Below are 22,524 nucleotides of genomic sequence, written 5' to 3' on the forward strand. Positions count from 1 at the left end.
ATGAATCATCTCCACTACTCTCTCATACATAATAAGCCAACCTTGGTGGAATAACGAAGCTAAGAAGGATTTGTTGTTTCTTGAATCTTTGTTCTTGCTCTTGTTTGCAGACTTTCTTCCTGAACTAACTTGGCCGACAAAGAGTCATCTCTACTAATCTCTTGTATATAATAAGCCAACCTTGGCAGAACAACGAAGTTGAGGAGGATTTGTTGTTTCCTGAATCTTCATTCCTGCTCTTGTTTGCAGACGTTCTTCCTGAACTGACATGGCCGGCAAAGAGTCATCTCTACTACTCTCTCGTATATAATAAACCCACCTTGGTGGAACAATAAAGTTGAGGAGGATTTGTTGTTTCCTGAATCTTCATTCCTGCTCTTGTTTGTAGACTTTCTTCCTGAATTGACATGGTTGGCAAAGGGTCATCTCTACTAGTCTATTGTATATAATATGCCAACTTTGGTGAAACAATGAAGTTGAGGAGGATTTGTTGTTTCCTGAATCTTCATTCTTGCTCTTGTTTGCAGACTTTCTTCCTAGACTGACATGGCCGGCAAAGAGTTATCTCTACTACTCTCTTGTATATAATAAACCAACTTTGGTAGAACAACGAAGCTGAGGAGGATTTGTTGTTTCCTGAAACTTCAAAAATCAAGAGTCCTGATCAGGATGAAAAATGTAATTGAATTGATTGAGAAGATAAAGAATATAGCAATATATAGAGGAGAGTTTCCAACGTTCTCTAGGCAAAACATGGAAAAAATTTCAAAGTGTTTTGATAAGTTTACATGAGTAAGGAAAGTATTCAAAAGTTTTGTAATCTTTGATCAGACCTAAGGTTGAGTTAGGATTGTTTTTAGGCAAATTTCTAGGTTTTAGGAGATCTCTTCTCCTCGATACAAGGATGATGAATGCGGAAAATATTTTGAAACATATTTGCATTAGGATTAGCTGGACTTGGGTCCTTTGCATGAGTCTTTGTAGGTGGCACAACTTGTAAATTGTTTAGTATAGGTCCTTGAAGGAGATGTTGTAGGTGGTGTCTTTGTAATTTCAATTCCAAGGAAGGTGTGTTGCTTATTTGCATTGTGTTAGATATCGATCTTGAACTTATTTGTCTAAGGTTTTTTGTAAGCTAGTGAGACAAGTCTTCATGGTTCCTTATGGCTGAAAATTACATAGTAATTTTGTTCTTGTTCACTTAAGGGTGTATTTGTGCCAATAGAAAAGTTGATTGGTAATGGTATCAGAGCTCTAGGTAATGAATTTGATTCTATTGCCACCCTCCCCTATTAAAATTGATTAAGTACTACTTAAATTGAATTAATTGAGCATGCGCTAAAAATTAGTGTTATCAGCAAATGTTAGATGTAGAATTGCCTGATCTACGCCCTTCAGTATAATTGGATCACTATGTACGTATACAGATTGCATGAAGCAGAAGTTTCTGCAAGCACAAAATCCAAATGAAGCTTAAAATAATAATTTGTTTATAAAGAACAGTTAAAGTAATATTTTTAATAGGTCTAAAGTTGAGAACAATATCATAAAAAAATATTGTCAACTAAAATTTATCAACATGTCTGTCATTTTTTACACTACGAAAGAAAAGGGTTATGCCAACAAAAAACAATAGAGAATTTAATTTCGCAGGTAGAAACACCTCTGCTAGTGAAAATTAAAATTCGTTGGGAGAAGGCAACTTCCCCCTAGCGAATATTATTTGCACAAGCAGAGTTCACCTTCTGCTAGCGAATTCTAAATGTTCACTGGGAGAGAGCTTCCCATGAAATTTGTTGGTCGATGGTACCTTCTCCCAACAAATTTCTTAATTTTGCTGTTTTTTTTTTTAAATCTTCCCTTTGCTTTATTCATTTTCTTCCTTCTTCCCAATCTTCTTCCTTTCCATATTTGCATATTTATTCACATATCATGTGCATTAATTAATTGTCATATATTTATTTGATTCTTTCAAATAATATTTAAAAATGCACTCATTTATTAAATAATATTTCATTTAAGTAAAATTTTCTAAGTGTAATCATAAGTGTCTCAACCCTATGAACAAAATGCTATAAAATAATTAATAAAAAGCTATGCAAAAGAAAAAACTTTCTTTTAATTTTTTTTTTGGTTCTTCTTGACTTTAAGAAATGGTTAAGAAACGGTAAAAAGGATATGGTGAATCACTAAATGGTTAATAAGTTACCTCTTATTTTAATTTTAATTTTTGTTATTTATTAAATTAATTTATTTCCAACACAAATAGACCAAAAATAAAGTTTTATCATAATTGCCACTATATTATGAAAAAATTATAATCTCATTATGATGAAACTTGAACAAACAAAAATCTAATTGAGGCATTTAAAATTTAATTAAATAGACTTGTTACATAATTTTTAAAATTTAACATACTTATTAAATTAAATAAATACTTACATATTTATTCACATGTAATGTGCATTAACCTTACGAAATTAAATAGTTAATTAACTATGTTGGAAGATGGGCTCCATCCCACACGACCAAGGAAGACTCACATATTTAAGAGTATTATAAGATAGGTCACACGACCAATAAAGACCCACAAGATGGGCCCAAGCCCATAAGAAGTAGGATTCACCATGATTACCATGAGTTATCATCCTTATCACATAAGTTGGAAGATCAAGAAGGACACAAAGACATCTTTATCTTATGGTTACGTCCTAGAAGAGTTCTAGTTTGAGTTATGTTTGTCTTTTATCTATATTGAGTTATTTAATTATGTTAGGAGGGTGTAATTAGGACAGTGGTAGTTTTATTGTAATTAGACTCTACTACCTTCCTCTATTATAAATAGAGGTTCATGTACTCTATTTATAATAAGTTAATGAAGTTAATGAAGTTAATAAAATATTTCTCTTTTCCATAAATTCAACAAATTAATTTTTGGATTAATAACCAACTTTTTAATTTAATATAGTTAATAATTGTTTAATTTAATAATATCTATTAATTAGTAATTAATTCATCAATTAACTGAAAGAAGTATAATTAGGTAATTAAATATTTAGCTAACTAATTTTTGGATTAATCAACTAAATTAACCCATTTAATGTAATAAATCATAGTTAATTAATAAGTAATTTATCAATTAACTTATTAACTAATAAAAACTAGTCAGAATTGAAAAAAAACAATTACTAAATCCACTTATCGTAGCTGACATAACCATAAAAATATTATTAATTAATTGAAACATTAGTGTAAGTAATTGAAATATTAAGTAACTAATTAACCATAATTAAGTACTTAATTATGTAAGTAATTAAGTAGTTTTTTAGTTTGAAATATTTGAGTTAATGGGTTCAGTTTTTACTCTCAAGTGTTACTTTATCATTCTTATGTCCAAGATCTTCAAAATGTCTAAGACTTTTACTCCCATTATGTTAGTATATCATTCCCAAATGTTAAACTAATTAACACCACTATACCTTAGTCATTGAATTACTTATTTGACTTAGTTACACAATCAATCAGTTAATTACTTAATTAGATACATAATTTAAAATAAAATTCAAATGTATTTATTTGAAATTAAATTTGCAATGATTATTTAATATAAAATTAAAATATATTAAATGAAGTAGTAAATTAAGATAAACTATTTCAATAAATTTTTATTAGATTAACTATGTCACAAATAAATTAAGTGATTAATGTAGACTAGTTAAGTATATAATAAAATTTTGAATAAACTGATAATTATTATTTTTCATTTTTCCTTTTTATTTTACAAATTTTCATTTTTCTATTTCCTTTTCATTTTTTTTCCTTCCCTTTTTTATTTTTCATTTTTTACTTTTCTTTTTCTTTTTTAATTTTTTTTTCTTGTTTTACCTTTTTTGTTTACCCTTTTTATTTTTCTCTTTTTATTTTCTCCAAAGTTGATGAGCTGGTGTGTGACCTCGATGGAAGGAGGATCCCGGTGGAGTTCTAAGATGGGAATAGGAGGGCATTGGGATTCCATAGTGCTATTTTTACTTAGTAGGTGGGCCATACACTGAAGACTTTTATGGATGTGAAGGTGGAAAAGTTCAAAACCTACATGGAAGATCACATAGTTTGTGTTTATCCTTATATTCAGGTAAATATTATAAATTATTCAATTAAATTTTAATTTTAATTTTTCTAGTTTACAATGTTAAGGTTGGTAATATTTTGTGTTATAGGAAACATTATATATTGATTTCAAGTAGTAATGTGGCAACACAAACTGTCGTGCATGCTATATTGGGTGTTGCATTTCGACAGCACCAAACCACTATTCATGGCTAGTATAAAGAGGGTGGAGGCCACCCCACGACACTATCTACTCCTTATAGAGGGTTTTCCCTTGAAGACTGGTAGTGGGTGTGCATGAATGTGTTTGAGCAAGAGAGGTTCAACGTAATTATATTTATATGAATTTTGCTTTAAAATTATTATTTATTTTATTATACTCATGTCTAATTTTCATTTATAGAAACATTCCCGAGTAGAAGTAAAAAATGTTAGAAAAAAAAATGTTCCACATACCCCAGGGTCAATCTTTTACACGTACCAGACAAGGGGTGTTATGTATTTTTTATTTGGGGTGTATTTTCTTTCAAATGTACTACTATTCAAACATATTTACATGCATATGTCCTTATAAATGCCTGGAGTACAAATTGCTCTAATATTGAGCATTTTCTACTTATTCATCGGTCCAATATGATGGATTGACAGATATGAAGAACAATATGTAAGAATAACTTTTATAAATATTATATTTTATTTTAAGCTTGAATAATTATAAATTACCTCTTGTTATTTTTCATAGGATAAGATCCAGTAGCTGGTGAGTTAGTTGATGAGAGTGTCATTGTGCGTCGGGTTTGTGGATCTCAATCTGGCTACATTAAGGTGTTGGATTTTTCTCAACAAGCTCTATCCAAGATGACCCAACCACCTTTGTCCAAGCTACTAGGACATAGAGAAGATGAGTTACAAGTAACTAAAGAGGGGTTGCGATAACTAAAGAACAACTACTCGAAACATTGGAAGAGTTGAGAAATGTAAAGCATCATGAAGAACATAGAGATGCAAATGTAGTGGTTCTTTTAGCAGATGCAGACTCAGAGCCAACAACCACCAAATCCTCCCGTAGATGGACTATATTTTTATATATTTTTTAATTTTTTAATTTTCTCTAATTTTGTAAACTATTTTGTACGTTTTATGTTTTTTATATTTAATTATATAATTTATTGGTTATACATTTTATTTTTATTTTTATGAATCATTGAACAAGGAAAAAATAAAAAAAACATATTTAAAAAAAACAAATAATTTATGGCAATGAAATTTAAAGTCACTGACCAAGAGAATTTCTGCCAATTTTTTTTCTTGCAAAATAAAATTTGCTGGAAAAAATTCTAAATTTTGTTGGCAACATGATAATACTCTGCCAAAGGATTTATTTCATAAAGTTCGTTGGCACACGATGAAATTATAATTTTAAAAAAGCTATACTTTAATTTACAAAATTGCCAATGAAATTCAAAATTTGATGCAATATGTCTTTGCCAACGAAATTTCAAATTTGCTGACAAAGATCTCTCCCAGGGGATTTTGAACTTCACTGAAAGAGGAAATTGAAAGTTCACTAGTAGAACCCTCTACCAATAGAAACTAGCCAAGGAAAGTTGTTAACAAATTTTTCGCTCGGAAGTTTTTGTTAGCGAAAAGTTAGTTTTTGTAGTGTGGGACAAAAACAATTTCCTATTGATTTTTCTTAATTTTAAGAAATATTAAAAAATTGGAAAAATGTTGTTACATTAAAAAAATATAGGAAAAATAGACAAAGAACCACTCAAGTGGTTCTTGATCACTTACCTCTTACTTTTAACCTTATTTTTTATTATGAATAAAAAAATATTTATTTATAGTGTAAATATAAACACTATAAATAATTTCATGTTGTTTCCTATGGCGACTTAAATACAAGAAAATCGTTCAAATGGAATAATAATTTCCAATAGAAAATATTTTCAATGAGAAAATTAGTTGAAGGGTTCTTTTTTTTTTTTTTTTTAGTTTTTGTTTATTTATGGTGGCACAAATGGTCCGTAAAGTTTCTCTACATGAAATTTTAATTTTTTTACCTTGAAATTATATATTAAAACCTATGCAATGTAAGGTAAAATTGATTCATATTATAAATAAAAATACCATCTAAACAAGTTTGATAGATGCAATACAATGTCACATAAGAAATCTTTTTTAGTTAAATAACTATAAAATTTATAGAAATAACTTTGATTCGTATATAAAACTATCTGATGTGAATAAATACACTCAAATACATGTAACTAAAGTTGGAAAAATAATAAAAAAATTATGTAATTCAAATGTTTATGCTAAGGGGATCCTATTGCTTTATAGAACATGGTTTATAGGGTATTTTGGTAATTCAATTATATAAAAGTATTTTGATAATTTTGACAAATATAAAAAATATTATAATTTGACCTATATATATATATCAAGGTGTGTAGCTCAAAATTAGGAGGGGGGGAAGACTCGCCTTGGATGGAAGGGGAAGTTTGAGCCCCCAAAGCCGACTTGGGTAAATTTGGCTTGTAAAATCAACGATAAGAGCATTCGAGGCCCAGAATTTTAACTAGGTTGCAAATTGCAATCAGCCAAGCCGAGGCTACCCGAGCCTAAGCGGCTCGCGAGCTGGTTCGATTTCTTAATTTTTTTAAAACTAAAATGCCGTTAAAATTTTCACATCGACTCTCCGTTCTTCCCGACTCCGTCTTCACTCTTCAGTGCGTTCAGCCTTAATTTCCTCCACCCTCCCGACGTTAGACGCCGCCGACGTAACAGCTGATTGCAGGTAAGTTGATCTAAAAATGCCAATCATCTTTCTGCCATTTCTATTCTTTCACTTTTCTCTGTTTTTTTCCTGCATCTGATCTTCCCCGACGCCGGTGACACTCGATTTCACGAGTCTTGCGGGCGTGGAGAGGAAGGGGGGAAATTCCCCCCTTCAGTCCCTCTCTTCTTCCCTATTTTTGGAAAATCGTCATAATCTGGTGCTTCGGTCTTTCTTCTCTTCAACCTGAGCAGTCCACCACAGATCCAGCGAGCAGCTCTGCGGCATTTGCTTTGAATGCCTCTTGTGCTTGATGGGCGAGTTGGGGTCCGATCCAAGTAGTCCCGTGCTATCCGCTGGTTCGTTTGTTTAATGTAGTTCCACTTTTGTGAGCTTTGGTAAGCCGTTAAACGAACACCCCCAGGATCTTCCCTAATGGCAGAACTGAATCTCAACAACCAGATAAAGCAAAATCAACAGATGAAGATGAAGATCACGGAAGCCAATCCAGGATATAACAAATCTATTCAAATTTCAATTCTTTCAAATACATGTAACAGATTTATTTTATCTACAAAACATCTATAAATACAACTGCATGTAATCCTCCAGAATCAAGTGAAGAAAACATTTCTATCCATCTTTATTATTCTTTTACATGGTATCAGAGCTTCCAAAGACATACGTCTCTCATCCATGGCCTCCAAAGTGTCCTCTACCAGCAATTCTTCTTCGAACAGTCCTTCCTCTGCAGCAAGTTCCATTCTCCCCACCCAACTCCATCATATCATCACAATCAAACTCACCAAAGACAACTATCTTCTTTGGCGAGCCCAATTCATTCCATACCTCCGTGGTCAAAATCTATTTGGTTACCTCGATGGCTCCAATCCTTGCCCACCTCTCACAATTCCTTCCTCTTCCAATAGCTCCATACATGTCCCTAATCCTACATATATTCACTGGTCACAACAAGATCAAACCATTCTAAGTGCTCTCCTCTCTTTCCTCACCGAATCTCTTCTCACCCAAGTTATTGATCTTACTACTTCTAGAGAAGTCTGACTTGCATTAGAAAAATCATTCTCTTCCACTTCATCTGCCAGAATCCTCAACATTCGTTTCCAACTATCTACTCTTAAAAAGGTCTCCCTCACAATCATTGCTTACTTCACCAAAGTAAAACAACTTTCAGATACACTCTCTGCCATTAGTCATCCCCTAAGCCCCTCAGAAATCACCTCATATCTTCTTGCTGGTCTTCCTTCCTTATATGACTCCCTTGTTACCTCTATCACCACCAGATTAGATCCCATCTCTCTTGATGACCTATATGGTTACCTGTTCACTTATGAAAATCGCCTTGAACAACAACATACTTTCAATGAATTCCCCTTACCCTCAGCCAAGATTGCCACCTCCTACCATGGTCGAGGTCATCATGGTTCCCCTTCAAATAGAGGTGCTTCTCACTCTGGAAATCGGTTCAGAGGCAGGGGGCATGGTTTCCAAAATACCTCACCTCACCAAGTGTCCCATTCCACCAGACCTCAATGCCAAATCTGCTCCAAAGTTGGCTATACAGCTACTACTTGTTGGTATAGGTTCGACCAACAATTCCAACCTCCCTCCACACCCAATACTCAAGCAAACATAGCTCAATTACACACACCTCCTACTCTCTCCTGCACTCAAATATGATCAAAACTGGTACCCTGACACTGGTGCCACAAATCACATTACCTCCAATCTCCACAACCTTTCCCTCAATGCAGACCCCTACTCTGGATTAGATCAAATTCAAGTGGGCAATGGTTAAGGTTTGAAAATCCTTCACATTGGCTCTTCTCTTCTTCATTCAGCTTCAAAATCTTTCGTTCTAAACAAAATCTTGCATGCTTCTAAAATGAAAAAGAACTTATTGTCAGTTTCTCAATTCACAAACGATAATAATGTTTATTTTGAATTTCACCCATCCTTTTTTTGTGTTAAGGATCCATCCTCGGGAGCTATCCTCTTCCACGGACCGAGTAAAAATGGTCTTTATCCACTGCATACTCTCCCATCTCCCTCCATCAGTCCAACTTCTTACATTGGCGAAAGAGTCTCGGTTTCACAATGGCATGCACGCTTCGCCCACCCTGCTTTACTCACAGTGAAAGAAATCCTCTCAAAGCATCATCTAGCAGTCACCAGTGATAAAAGTTTTTTAGTTTGTCATGCTTGTCAATTAGGGAAAATTCATAAATTACCTTTTCATTTACCACATCTAGGTCCTCTACTCCTTTTGAGTTGTTATTTATGGATGTATGAGGCCCTCATCCACCGAGTCTTTTCATGGAAATTTCTATTACTTAAGCATCATTGATGATTTCTCTAAATTCATTTGGCTTTTTGCTATCACTGCAAAATTAAAAGTTGCACATACCTTTGTCAATTTCCAACATCAAATCGTACGCTACTTTGACTGTAAAATCAAAAGCGTGCAAACTGATTTTGGAGGTGAATTTTAGGCTTTAAAATCACATTTCCCCACCTCTGGCATCATCCATCGTCTATCCTGTCCACACACTCACCAACAGAATGGTACTGTCGAGCATCGTCATCGCCACGTCGTCGAAACGGGTCTCACCCTCATGGCCTCTGCGTCTGTTCCCCATCGATATTGGGATGATGCTTTCACCATTGCCACCTACGTCATAAATCGCCTCCCCTCTCCCGTCATTCAACACAAAACTCCACTTGAACTCCTCTTCAAACAACCTCCTGACCATACCTTCCACCGTACCTTCGGATGTGCCAGTTGGCCCTATCTTCGTCCATATAACTCTCACAAAATGGATTACCGCTCCGATCTCTATGTCTTCCTTGGCTACAACCCCAATCATCGAGGATATCGGTGCCTGCAACATTCAACAGGCCGCATCTTTATCTCCAAGCATGTAATCTTCGATGAAACTCATTTCCCCTTTCAGCAAACAACTTCTCCCTCTCCCGCGTCCCTGAACCCTCTCACACCACTGCCCTTGTCCCTCTGTATTTCGGAATCTAACCCGTCACAAAATCACCCTCCATCGCCTCATAAACCCCCGTCGGAAACTGCCCTCCCGTTACAAACCCACCCCTCGTCGCCGTCGCAACATAACCCCCCGTCGCAACCCGACCTACTGACCCGCCCAAACTTCCAACCCGAACCCCATTTTCAAAATCAGAACTCACATCCCATGATCACAAGATCCAAAAATAATATACACAAGCCCAAAAGTCTCCCACCAGATATGACTCCCCCTCCACGGGCCTTAATCACTGAAACCCAGGAAATTGAGCCTACTTCATTGTCTACTGCCTCAAAAAGCCCACATTGGAGACAGGCCATGATTGAGGAATTTTAGGCCCTCATCGATAATGGCACATGGGTTCTAGTTCCTCTAAAGCCCAACATAAACCTCATGGGCTGTAAGTGGGTTTACCGAATCAAGAAACGGGCCAATGGGTCCATCGACCGCTACAAAGCCCATCTCGTTACAAAAGGCTTTCATCAATTACCAGGTATTGACTATGATGCTACCTTCAGTCGAGTGGTCAAGGCCACGACCATTCACACTGTTCTCTCTTTTGCAATATCACACAGTTGGTCCATTCGACAACTAGATGTCAAAAATGCCTTTTTACATGGAAACCTTCAAGAAACCATTTACATGTCCCAACTTCCCAGATTCACCGATCCATCAAGTCTTGAGTTTGTGTGTCATCTCCAAAAATCTCTTTATGGACTCAAACAAGCACCCCACGCCTGGTTCTCATGACTCAGCGATACACTAGTAGAAATGGGTTTTACTGCCTCCAAGGCCGATACCTCTTTATTCATTTTCAGGTCAAAACTTATGTCCTCTTCTTACTCATATACGTTGATGACATCATCATAACTGGACCTCACCATTCTTTTTTACACTCAATCATCCTCAATCTTCAGAAAGATTTTGCCCTAAAAGATCTTGGACCGCTTCACTATTTTTTGGGTATTGAGGCCCTATAGGATGATCGAGGACTTTTCCTCTCACAACAAAAATATATTTTTGACCTGCTCAAGAAAACCAATATGCTACAAGCTAAGCCGGTGAACTCCCCCATGTCCACAACAGCCAACTTATCAATCTTCAAAGGTGATCCTTTCAATGATCCAATTCTTTATCGCAACACCATTGGCTCCCTCCAGTATCTCTCTTTTACAAGATCCGACCTCACATTTGCAGTCAGCCAAGTATGCTAGTTCATGCAGTGTCCCACGACAGACCATTGGACCTTTGTTAAAAGAATTCTTTGATACATTTAGCAAACTATTCACCACGGCATTCTCATCCGCCGCAACTCATCCACCGCAATACATGCTTTCTCTGATGCCGACTGGGCTGGTTGTCCCAATGACAGACGGTCTGTAAGTGGTTATTGTGTATATCTTGGTTCTAATTTAATTTCTTGGAGCTCCCGCAAACAACCAACGGTATCATGATCAAGTACTGAAGCAGAATATCGTGCCATTGCTAATACCACTGCAGAAATTATGTGGCTCCGCTCTCTTCTCACTGAACTCGGCATCTCAAGTCAAAGTACATCTACACTCTGGTGCGATAATATAGGGGCCATATATCTCACAACCAACCCTCTCTATCACTCCCGCACCAAGCACATCGAACTGGACATTCACTTTGTGCGCGATCAGGTTGTACAATGTCAACTACAGGTTCGGTTCATATCCAGCATAGATCAAATAGCTGACTCATTCACCAAAGCGCTTCCAACTGCACGTTTTTTTCAACTTCGAGACAATCTCAATGTACACGAGCTCCCATTGCGATTGAGGGGGCGTAATGACACAACTGAATCTTAACAACCAGATAAAGCAAAATCAACAGATGAAGATGAAGATCACGAAAGCCAATCCAGGATATAACAAATCTATTCAAATTTCAATTCTTTCAAATACATGTAACAGATTTATTTTATCTACAAAACATCTATAAATACAACTGCATGTAATCCTCCAGAATCAAGTGAGGAAAACATATCTATCCATCTTTATTATTCTTTTACATTCCCCATTTTTAATTCTGTTTCTCCTCATTGGTTTGAGCATTTTTAAGGAATCAGCACCCAGTTCTCTGTGAAACAGTTTCTTTTATACTTTTATTGTGATCGAAATGGCAACGCAAACAAACACTTTCAGGTTATTCCCGACTTCATTCTACCTTTCTCCTCATTCTTTTGGGCCTGTTAAAGATATCAGCTTTCAATTCTGGGCGAAGCCATTGTTTTTCACTTTAATCGTCTGCAAAAGACTTAGGTCCCATGCATTCATCGAATTTATCGGTGGGTTCATAAAGTTTTTTGCAAAGTTATTGTTTTTTTAATTTAATTGTTTCGTAAAAGACACAATTGTGTGCCTTCATATAGCCATTATCAGTGGGTTCGTTCAGTTCTTGTGAAATGGTACTTTCTTTGTTCACTTTAATCGTTTGTAGAAGAATCAGTTTTCTGTGCATTAGTTGAGCTATTATAAGTGTGTTTATTTAGTACTTTGCGAGATCGTTACTTTTTTACTTTAATTGTCTGCAGCTGACCTTGTTTTTTGAGTAATCAAATTTATGTCATATTCAGAAAAAAAATGCTCTCTTGTTCTTAAGTAAGGTCGTCTGGTCCATTGTCGTGAAAACTGCATACCATTGTTGTTTCATTTGAGCAAACAGATCAGGCAAGAGGCTCCTATTAAAAAGTTTAGTTACTTTTCTCGACTTATCTGCAAATATAGAAGTTTGGGCAGATTATAAATGGTTCCATTTCTGCTTTTATTGCATTTCTCATGAATTATTTGTATCCTTATATTATCCGCCTCGGTTTAAGTCTTTAGATGTAATGGGATTTTCTCAAAATTGATAGTTCCAGGAGTTGGTTTTATTGAGGGTTGCGTATAGTTGGTCACATGTCATCTTGCTGTCAGCAATTTATTGCTTGTAGTTTTTATGAGTTTCAGGATCTTGTTAAGGCCTTTTTGAGTGTTTTCTTAAGAATTCGTAATAATGTCCATTATACTATGTGATCAGCAGCATAATAAAAGGACAAATTAATCTGTCAGTATTAACTCTGCTTGTGTTGTGTGAGTTTGAGCAAAGTCTTGAGCTTGAGGTTGCTGAAAAATGCTCAACCCAAGCTGAGCCTTGTCCTAGAAGTTGAGCCGAGCTTGAGCTTGGCTCCACTCAGTGCTACCCCCAACAATAGGCTTTGAAAAGTCCAATGGACAGGTGGCCTAAGCATTGCCCAAGTATACAATAAAAGCCTGCCATTGAGCTGATGCAAGAAGCCTCCTACTCGCTTGACCTAACCTGGCTCGACCTACCCACTCAAGAGACAACCAAGGGACAAGATAATTTTCATATCTTCATGACCTTTGAATTTGTAACTGATCGCCCATGTTCTCCCTTCACAATGGCTATTTGAAAACTCTACAAAAGAGGACGAGGAGAAATCATGAGGTAATATTAAAGGCAATGGAGAACCAAGACTTGAAGTCCTGCAACTATTCTTGAACTCAAAATCAACAAACATAGCAGGAAGAGTTAAGGTCATCTAATCAGATTCAGTAGAGTCAATATAGTATTTGTTGCAAAAACTTTACTTGTAACCACTGTCATCGAACTTGGACTGGATTGGTGAATTGAGTTGGGTTGAACTGGACCCAACCTCTTGTTTGGGCTGTAGGAGAGAAATACTGGGGGAGAGTGGAAGTTGGCTAACCTGATTGGTTTTTTTGATTCAAATAGCAAACTGAAAAAGACTAGTTTGTCCCTCCCCCCTTCGACTTGCAGATGGGGCTTCCACTTGCATGCAGTTGAGGGGGAGGAAGCGGAGGAGGGACTCGCGCCCTCCCTAATGGCATGTGGTGGGAAGGTGGTAGCCCTCCCCCTTTCTGAAGAAAGGAATGAGGAGTGTGGGGGACAGAGCCCCCCTCCTCCCCAATCTCTTTGTTCGATAGAGAGACTGGTTTGGGGTGGGGTGGGATTAGATTGGTTTGATTGGACCAGATCTCACTGGATTGGTGACTGCGTTAGGTTTTTTAACATTAGTTGTAACAACTAATCATTCAAATTAAATTTGCCTTCTTTCTTTCCTAAATCTTTTCTATAAATTTGTTGCACAAAAATTGAATCACAAAAAAGTTTACCTTTAATAGACCCCATAAGTTACATGAACACTGTTAATTTTTTTTCTAGAATCTATATTAAAGTGAACCATAAGAATCAGAAAAATTGATGAGAAATAAATATTTCAGTTTTGTTTTTTAAGAATTGCAATCTCTTTTATAGGTGAGCTAAAGATACAACATAAAAGATACAAAGGGAGGGTATTCCCATTGACAAGATGACCCCAGAAGACCCCTTCTTTTTTGCTAGAGATCTGAGTTTGAACTAGCGTCACACTGTATATGTGCCCATTGAAGATACCTGTTTGTTGATAAGTCTTGAATCTCAAATGCTGCAAATCTCCAAGGGGGGCTGCTTTTTTATGGCCGACTAATTACATTTGTCGATCAGCATCATTTAAAGAAAAAAAATTACATTTATCGAGTCTGCTTCAATGATGGTTGGGATGCTGAAAGTTAACACATATAATCTTAGGGATGAGGCAATGAATGAGGCTCCCATAGCTTTACATTTAATCCCCTTGTGGTAGAAACTTTTCACCATTCATATGATGTCTGATTTCAATGTAGGCCATCAATTTTTGTAGAATTTTCCGTTGAATCCATCTGGGCTAGGAGCTCAGTTGTTTGATATTTCTTTCAATTTTTGAGTTATTTCTTAGAGAGGTATCTCAAGAAGAGTTGGGGGGGGGGGGACACTAGGGGAATGTTTTTCTGCCGTAGGTTTCACATTGTAGGTCTCTCTTCACATTCCTCTTTGTAAAGAGATGCAAAACTTAAGATGACATTAGTTATGGAGGCTTTATCCAAGGTTATCACGTTGCTAATGCACAACAAGGTAACTTGGTTGGCCTTCCTCTTGGTTGAGGCTATAGTGTGGAAATTTTTTGTGTTACCATCTCCTTAAGCCAACTATTTCAACCATGCTCTTTGCTTCCACTGTACTCGTTCGCTTTGAGATATTGATTGAACTTGATGTGAGAAAGATACGAGTGAAGAATTTATAGGTTGAGAGTGACCTGTGTTTCGCAACTTCGCAAGGATTGCAATTTGGGATAGGGGGGCCTCCTTTTGGGCGGAGGTTGTAGCATGGCGATCCTTTGACCAGATTTTCAGCTTGAACTTCAATTGTTTGAGTTTTACCGAGAGTTTCCTTCCCGACACCCCTTCTACTTGCATCTCCTTCGACCAAGTGTCAATCTGTTGGTCAAAATTCTTCTCCATTGACCATATATCTTTGAAGCAAAATGGTTTGGCTCCTTATTTCCTGAACTCAGTGTCCAATTGAATAGGTTAGAGATCTGATCCTGCCTTGTTTAGTACTCTCCCAGTGGTCTCTTCATAGAGAGGCATCCAATCCTTGGTAGTGTTGGTTAGTTGTCCATCTGACCTTGTAAAGGCTTTTCCAAAAGGTTTATTTTCTTCAAGTTCACAATTGCCAATGAAATCCCATGAAGCCTCGAATGGATGACGTGTTTCTAGTGGCAGGGGGATCTCTGTTATAGTACCTAATGGCATTCAAGTCCCTAGTTATCAGCAAGGGTAATGGTCACTTTTTTTTTTTTTTTTTTTATGAAAAAGATGTATTAATAAAACGAGAGAAATTACAAAATTTGGAGGAGCATGTCCCTTACAACCAGCGATTTTAGGGTAGCTCCCTGCCTGGCAAGCGCATCTGCTACCGAATTAGCGGATCTTGAAATGTGAATCCAAATACAAGAAACAATTGAGGTAATTTCTAAAATTTCCCTAAAGGTATCCCAATGCCTCCACGGGGGAGAGGATGCACTCTCACACCATCTTATAACCACCACTTTTGAGTCACCTTCGATATGAAAAGGTCCACTGCATTTATCTCTGAAGACGCGGAGATCGAAGAGGAGGCCATGTAACTCTGCAGTCGTAGAGTCAGATATACCTAGAGGGTAATGGTCACTGTTCAGTGATGCTCAACAACTTGTCCCATAACCTGACATTTTCTCTATATTTAATTGGCCCATATACTCCAACCAAGCACCAATTGTTGCTAGAATCATGTTCAAGGAGCTTCAGCCCAGTTGTGAATGTCTCGAATTCAGCATCCAACACTTCAATTGAATTGGAATCCCATAGGATGAGGATGCCTCTAGAATGGCCTACAAAATTGATAGCTGTCCACTCCAGGCTTTTGCAGTTCTAGAGGTCCCGTGCAATTGAGTCTTGCATGTTTTGGGCTTTTGTTTCCTAGAGAATGATTATGGAAGATTTGTTGGAAGCTAGAATGGTTCGGATGGTGTTTTTTTTGGCAGGATCCTCCTCTTACATTCCAAGATGTAATGATCATTTCTTCCTCCTTTTTTTTATTTTCCTCCTTCATCCTCTTTGTCACAAGGCAATTTGCCTTTATAGACAACTCCCACAATTTTTGCTAGCTCCATCATCTGGGTCCGGGTCTCCGTGTCATATTTGTGTTTTTTTTTTATTGGAGCTCAGCCACAAGTTGTTTGGATCACTCTCCTTGAGGGGGGAATGAATTCTCCCAGTTTCAACATCCACAGGATATATCGTTTGATGGCTGGATTCACCCTATTGGAATTTCCGTGGTTTTTCTCTACCTTTTTGCTTATAGGTTGTAATTTGCTGATACGTGGGGGGAATGGGTTGGTAGGAGGTTGGCTTTTATTGGGATTTTGGTTAGGAGCTTCTTTTAGCCAGGTTTCTCTGGTGTTTGGTGTGAATGATTCTGAATTAGAGTTGTAGGCTGTTTGGTGTTGAGGGGATTTTTTTTTTGTGGGGGGGTTGCTGCTGCTGGATTCTTGGCGTCCATAGGGTTTCTGGATTTGGCATGGCCTAACTCTAACATGTTGTCAGAGTCAACTCAAATCTATGTTTTGTTGTTTTGTGTGGTTTCCATATTTGTTTTTTATTTGAAAAAAAATAGTATATGTATGTTTTCAATATCTTGAACTGGCTATTCGCAAAAAAATAAAATAAAAAAATCTTGAACCGCCTGTCTATTTAGGCTGGATATGAAGGATAGTCCACTTGTCTACAGTAGTACTTGTGCTTGACGTCTCAATACTAGTTGTCAAAGAGTCAGAGTTGTTTTGTGGGGGAGAATAGTCCAGCTTTGGTTTGGGTTTGAAAAGATCTTTAGGCTTATTAGTTACGAAGAGGCCTCATAACTTTAGCTAGTCATTTTGAGAGGAAGAAGCATAACTTTAACAAAGACGAGTATCAAATTAATTTGTTTCACTGGTTACTTGCAATTTTTTTGGTGATATGTGAACTCCTCTTCTCTGGGGGTATAAAGTTTGAGAGTTATTCTTTGTTTTTTTATATCACTTTGGGAATGTACCGTTGACAATTTGAATTGAGGTTGTGGACTCAGTTTTGAATAATTTCTCTTAGTTATTTTTTATACTTGTCATCACTTTGGGGATGTAGCATAGACAACTTGAATAGAAGATGTGAACTCAATTTTAATTAGTAGGCATTTGGGAAACATTCTGACTTTCTGTTACCAGTTTTGATAGCAGGGGAATAGCAAGGTTTTGACAAAACACAGATGGAAGAAGAGAAATGGTGTGTTGTGACAGGAGGAAGGGGTTTTGCTGCACGTCACTTGGTTGAAATGCTTATCAGGTCACAGAAATGGTTTGTTAGAATAGCTGACTTGGGCTCCACAATCAAACTTGATCCTCACGAGGAGGATGCCATCCTTGGTGATGCTCTTAAATCTGGCCAAGCTCAATATGTGTCTACAGATCTTCGAAATAAGATTCAAGTGGTAAAAGGTAGCAAGATCAAGTGCTCTGTCTTCCATTTTCTTTTTTTCCTCTCTTAAAAATCTTGGGATAGAGATTTTTACTTGCTTTTCTCCATATTCAGAGGAATATTAAGTTTTTAAAGGGTAATTGGAGATGATTGATGTGTATCTGTTGTTTAATGATGAAATTTAATTTCTAGGTTGGTCATGTCCAACATAAAATATAGTTGATATTTCTGCTGATATGGCACTTCTCTTTGTCCATTTCTGATGTGCTTTTGGTAGCTTCTGAAAAGTAAAAAGAGAAAAGTAGGTACCTTATCAGTTGTGAAAATCTTCTAAAATATATTCAAGCTCTTTTTGTACTTGACATGTCCCAGTTACTTTTGAAAGATCATTTAAAAGGTGGTGGATGTGAGAATCTGGCCATGAATGATTCCAGTTTTCGTTGCAGTTAGTCAGATACTTCAACATGACACACACTCTTCATAATATTATAGTAGACTATATTTCTTATTGAACCAAGTTGTTTTGTACTCCAAGACTTTGACAAAATTTGCCCTTATTCTAGCCACTGGAGTTAGCTCAATGAAGTTAGTTCAATGAAGTTAGCTCATGTAACAGAGCTACTGAGAGGGGACTTGGGTAAGTTTATTGTGTGAAGTTGGATGGTTTCAACTGAACTTTCAAAAGCTAAAGTCAGCTTGATTGAGCCAATCACTGAATTATATGCTCCTTATGTATATTGTTTTCATGGTTTATGTATGTTTTTATATCCTTTTTTCTGCAGCATTTCAAGGAGCAGAGGTGGTCTTCCACATGGCAGCTCCTGATTCTTCTATCAACAATTACCATCTGCATTATTCAGTAAATGTTGAAGGTAAAAGCATCAGGGCTCGTAAAGAAACTAGTCCCATTTCAATTCCCATATCATTGTAGAAGATGGCAAATGGTGACATATTTAGGATGAGTTGCTGTCTCTCATTTTCATGTGTTTCAATACTTCATTTTGCAGGGACAAAAAATGTTATTGATGCATGCATTGAGTGCAAAGTGAAGAGACTTATCTACACCAGTTCTCCTAGTGTGGTGTTTGATGGGGTTCATGGAATATATAATGGAGATGAGTCCATGCCATACCCAAAGAAGGTAATTGATTGCTTATGCTGTCAAGTTAACATTGTTGTGAGCATTGAAGAAAAAAGAAAAATATCATTTTGTGCTTTGAATTTGGCACTTTCTTGACACCTTTTTCTTCTTTTTGGATGATAGCATAATGATTCCTACTCAGAAACTAAAGCTGAAGCAGAGGCACTGGTCATCAAGGCTAATGGTAGAAATGGGCTTTTAACGTGTAGTATACGTCCTAGTAGCATCTTTGGTCCTGGAGATAGGTTGATGGTGCCATCTTTAGTAGCTGCTGCTAGGGCTGGGAAGTCTAAGGTGAGTACATTTTTTAAATTACTTCATCCACTTTTCATTTGTACAGTTCTTTTAGTAGCTAATTTCGACTTTGAAGTTTTTTCTCCTCCAATCATAGCGTCTTTTGCAAGTTCTACAGTTGTATGATTTTTTTTAAATTTTAATATTTTTTAAAGTTTCTACTTTCTATTAATTGATGTAGCTCTAGAGCTGATTGCCAATTGTATCGACCACTATTTGTTTTGTATATCTAATATTTATCATGTAAAGCTTGACACATTTTCTGGTACTGAATGCAACACTAATATTGATAGAAAAAACCAAGATCACCACTATTCTAATGATGCTTCAGGGGAGAAAAAAAAATTGCAAGGTTGTCTATATAGTTCTAGAATACCTTCAAAAATACGAAAGAAAATCCTTTGGGGAATAGTTTGTAAAAGATGAAAGTGTTAAAGTTGAGTCTAGGCCCATCCCAAAATGACTAATAATAGTTAGGAGTCCTCTTCCTTAGTAATAAACACAAGATTTTTTAATCCTGGATTCGTATAGGACTATTTTAACACTTACTCTCATGTGTGGGCACTTTTTATGACTCCTATACATGGATAGTTTTGGATGGAAGCCCATGTTCAAGCATCCACTTTGATACCATGTTAATGTTGGACCCAAGTCCATCCCTAAATAACTTGCCCAAGTTAGGAGGTAACTTTCCATGTAACAAGCACAACTTTTTTTTTTTTTTTTGTTCTGGATCTATATGGGACCATTCTTAACAAAAAGCAATGAAGAATATCGGAAACAATAAGAGAACAGGAGAGACCTTTCGTGAATTGGATTCAGGGTCAAAATTCGATCATTGATTTATCTTATTGAAGGGGAACAAGAGAGAATATTTACTTAAACTGGATTAGGGGTCAAAGTTTGACCCCTTATTTTATTGCATTAATTAGTTGAATTACAATTATTAGATAGGAATACCCTCAACTTTAAAAAAAAAGGTGTGAATATTATTAAAAAGGAGGAATACAAGTTAAGGAAACTCTCCTGTTACAAGACGGGATTAAAGGGAGATTTCCGTTTTGGCTTGGCCATCAGCAAGGGAATTTTCTGAACGGGGAATGTGATTCCAACTACAACATAGGCTGGAGGAAATGGTACTATTAAGGAATAGTTTCACATGGACTAGTGAGTACAAAGATCTTGAGTTTATTAGTTGGAAAGGAGGCTTCCTAAGTTGGCTAGTCATTTTAGGATGGACCTTGGACCCAACTTTACATGGTATTAGAGTAGGTTCTGTGAGTTGAGTCGATCAACCCACAGAGATAATGTGATCCTTTTCTAATCTATCATATCAAGTAGTTTAGGTTAGTATTCTATATTTTTTTTCTCTTTTAAGTTCTAATACCCGTTGTTTTCATGGCGTTCACACCTCCATACTGAGATTTTAATATTACAATTTATATATTTACGGAAAGATATTCGAGTCTACTTTCTAACACAAAACGAATTTTGGCAATCAAAGTTTTCTACAAAGAGAAATTGATATTTGAAGCAGCAAAGGTCAGACTACAAGAGAGGTTCGAGCAACAGCAAAAAACTTTAACTTTCTTGAATATTTTGGTCACATAAAAATTACCACAACATGTGGAACAAAATACCTCTTTCTTGTACTTCTTCTTCTACTTCTCCCCCTCAAGCTAGGGATGAAAAAGACATAGTGACCCAACTTGGACAAAACACAATATGGGAGAAGAAAATCACTCCTAGCCGTGCAAAGCTCCATACACTAGTTAAAATGGTCATAGTTTGAAACACACTCCGCTCAATTCTTAGACCCAACTTAACATGGTATTAGAGCAGGTTTTGTGAGTTGACTCTCGATCAACTCATAGAACTTGCTCTGATACAATGTTGAGTTGGGTCCAAGGCCCATCCCCAAATGACTAGCCAACTTAGGAAAGCTCTCGTACTTCTTCTTCTACTTAGGTAGCGCAATGCCGCCAAGGTGGCTCTTTAGCTTTGTGCACTAGTCCATCACAACTTTATAGTCCCTTTCAACACTCAATGGTTTGGAGAATCTGTCACGATAAATAGTGAGGCAATGGAGCAGACCAATGAGCTCAACAGTCCACCCCCCCCCGCCCAAAGCCAACAGGTCCCAGACATCCAAGGGCACTGCTATCGATGTTGAGTTTGAGGAAGCCAGTAGGGGGAGGCTCCCATTTAACCATGTTTGGCGCTTTGGATGGTCTGGACATCTGAGCCACCTGGCATCAAATATTTCAGAGGCATTGGAGGTGCTGGAAATCCTTCATTCTGAGAAGCCAAGAAGAGACCTGGCCAACAATTGATTTAGAGACTTCCTCAACGTTTCTGAACCTACAATGGAAACACCGCCTGTTTCTTTCCTTCCAAATAGACCAGGGAATGAATCCAAGGTAGCATGACAGGAGGATCTTGCCCATTTTTGGCAGCCAGGCACCCAACACCCAATAGAGCTTGGAGCATTGATGGGATGTCACGTGTAGTGCATGATTGCAGGCCAATCCAGTGGAGCAGGAGGGACCAGACTCTCCCCTGACTTAAAAGCCCTTTTAGTTACACCTGAGTGACCGGACAATAATAACTGGAAGTTTAAATTTCTTTATTGTTTTGTTGTTATTGAAAATGGTAAGAGTTTCATTAATGGAGGAATATACATGTTGGAGAGTATACTAAATGAAATAAGAGTCCTATTATTTATAAACTTCATGTAATTTCTGTTTTGGTTAGATTCTTATATCAGTGTTCTACTTAAGCTAGGAGACCTTGTAATATACCATTATAGATAAAGTAAGAGGGGTTGAACAGATGATAAATTGACCAACCTTTCTCTTCTCTTTCTCTCTTATTTCCATTCTGTTGTTTGCGTCTTAACATGGTATCAGAGCATCAATCCTGGGATGGAGGAGTAGAAAGAGAAGAAGACAAAGAAGAGGAAGTAAGGGAAGAAGAAGGTCTCTGGTTTTCTCTTCCATATACATCCCTGCATTGGAACCCATTTGTCATCTTTACTCTTGCTCTTGGTCTTGCGTTTCCTGTTCTTCTTCTCAGCTTTGCATCAGGCCTGGTTTGCCTTGTAAACTCTCTGTCAGGTCCAACAAGTTTTCTTCTTAATAAGTAGCTCTGTTTCCATGTACAGGGATTGCAACCCTTTTATATTGTTAAAAGTCAATTTTCTTTTTCCTCTCTCTCAAAAATATTACTGCTGACTTGTTTTCAATCTCT

At 36.8% G+C, this 22,524-nt stretch overlaps 1 protein-coding gene across 2 annotated transcripts in view; it reads left to right on the forward strand.

Annotated features, from left to right (window-relative positions):
- Positions 1-6,802: 6,802 nt before the first annotated feature.
- LOC137943985 (3beta-hydroxysteroid-dehydrogenase/decarboxylase) overlaps positions 6,803-22,524 on the forward strand; it is a 31,247-nt gene continuing 15,525 nt past the window's right edge. Inside the window, exons 1-5 of one of the 2 annotated variants that reach the window (XM_068789461.1) lie at positions 6,803-6,910; positions 17,591-17,860; positions 18,623-18,712; positions 18,848-18,981; positions 19,105-19,275. In XM_068789461.1, coding sequence (XP_068645562.1) covers positions 17,632-17,860; positions 18,623-18,712; positions 18,848-18,981; positions 19,105-19,275 — 624 coding nt within the window. In that variant the 5' untranslated portion in view covers positions 6,803-6,910; positions 17,591-17,631. The remainder of the gene's footprint in view (positions 6,911-17,590; positions 17,861-18,622; positions 18,713-18,847; positions 18,982-19,104; positions 19,276-22,524) is intronic. The other variant, XM_068789462.1, reaches the window with a different exon arrangement.

This window comes from Aristolochia californica, unplaced genomic scaffold (assembly GCF_029961685.1).
Source record: "Aristolochia californica isolate CCGP_79_NKW_82.1479 unplaced genomic scaffold, dmAriCali1.0.hap1 SCAF_11, whole genome shotgun sequence".
Classification (NCBI taxonomy): domain Eukaryota; kingdom Viridiplantae; phylum Streptophyta; class Magnoliopsida; order Piperales; family Aristolochiaceae; genus Aristolochia; species Aristolochia californica.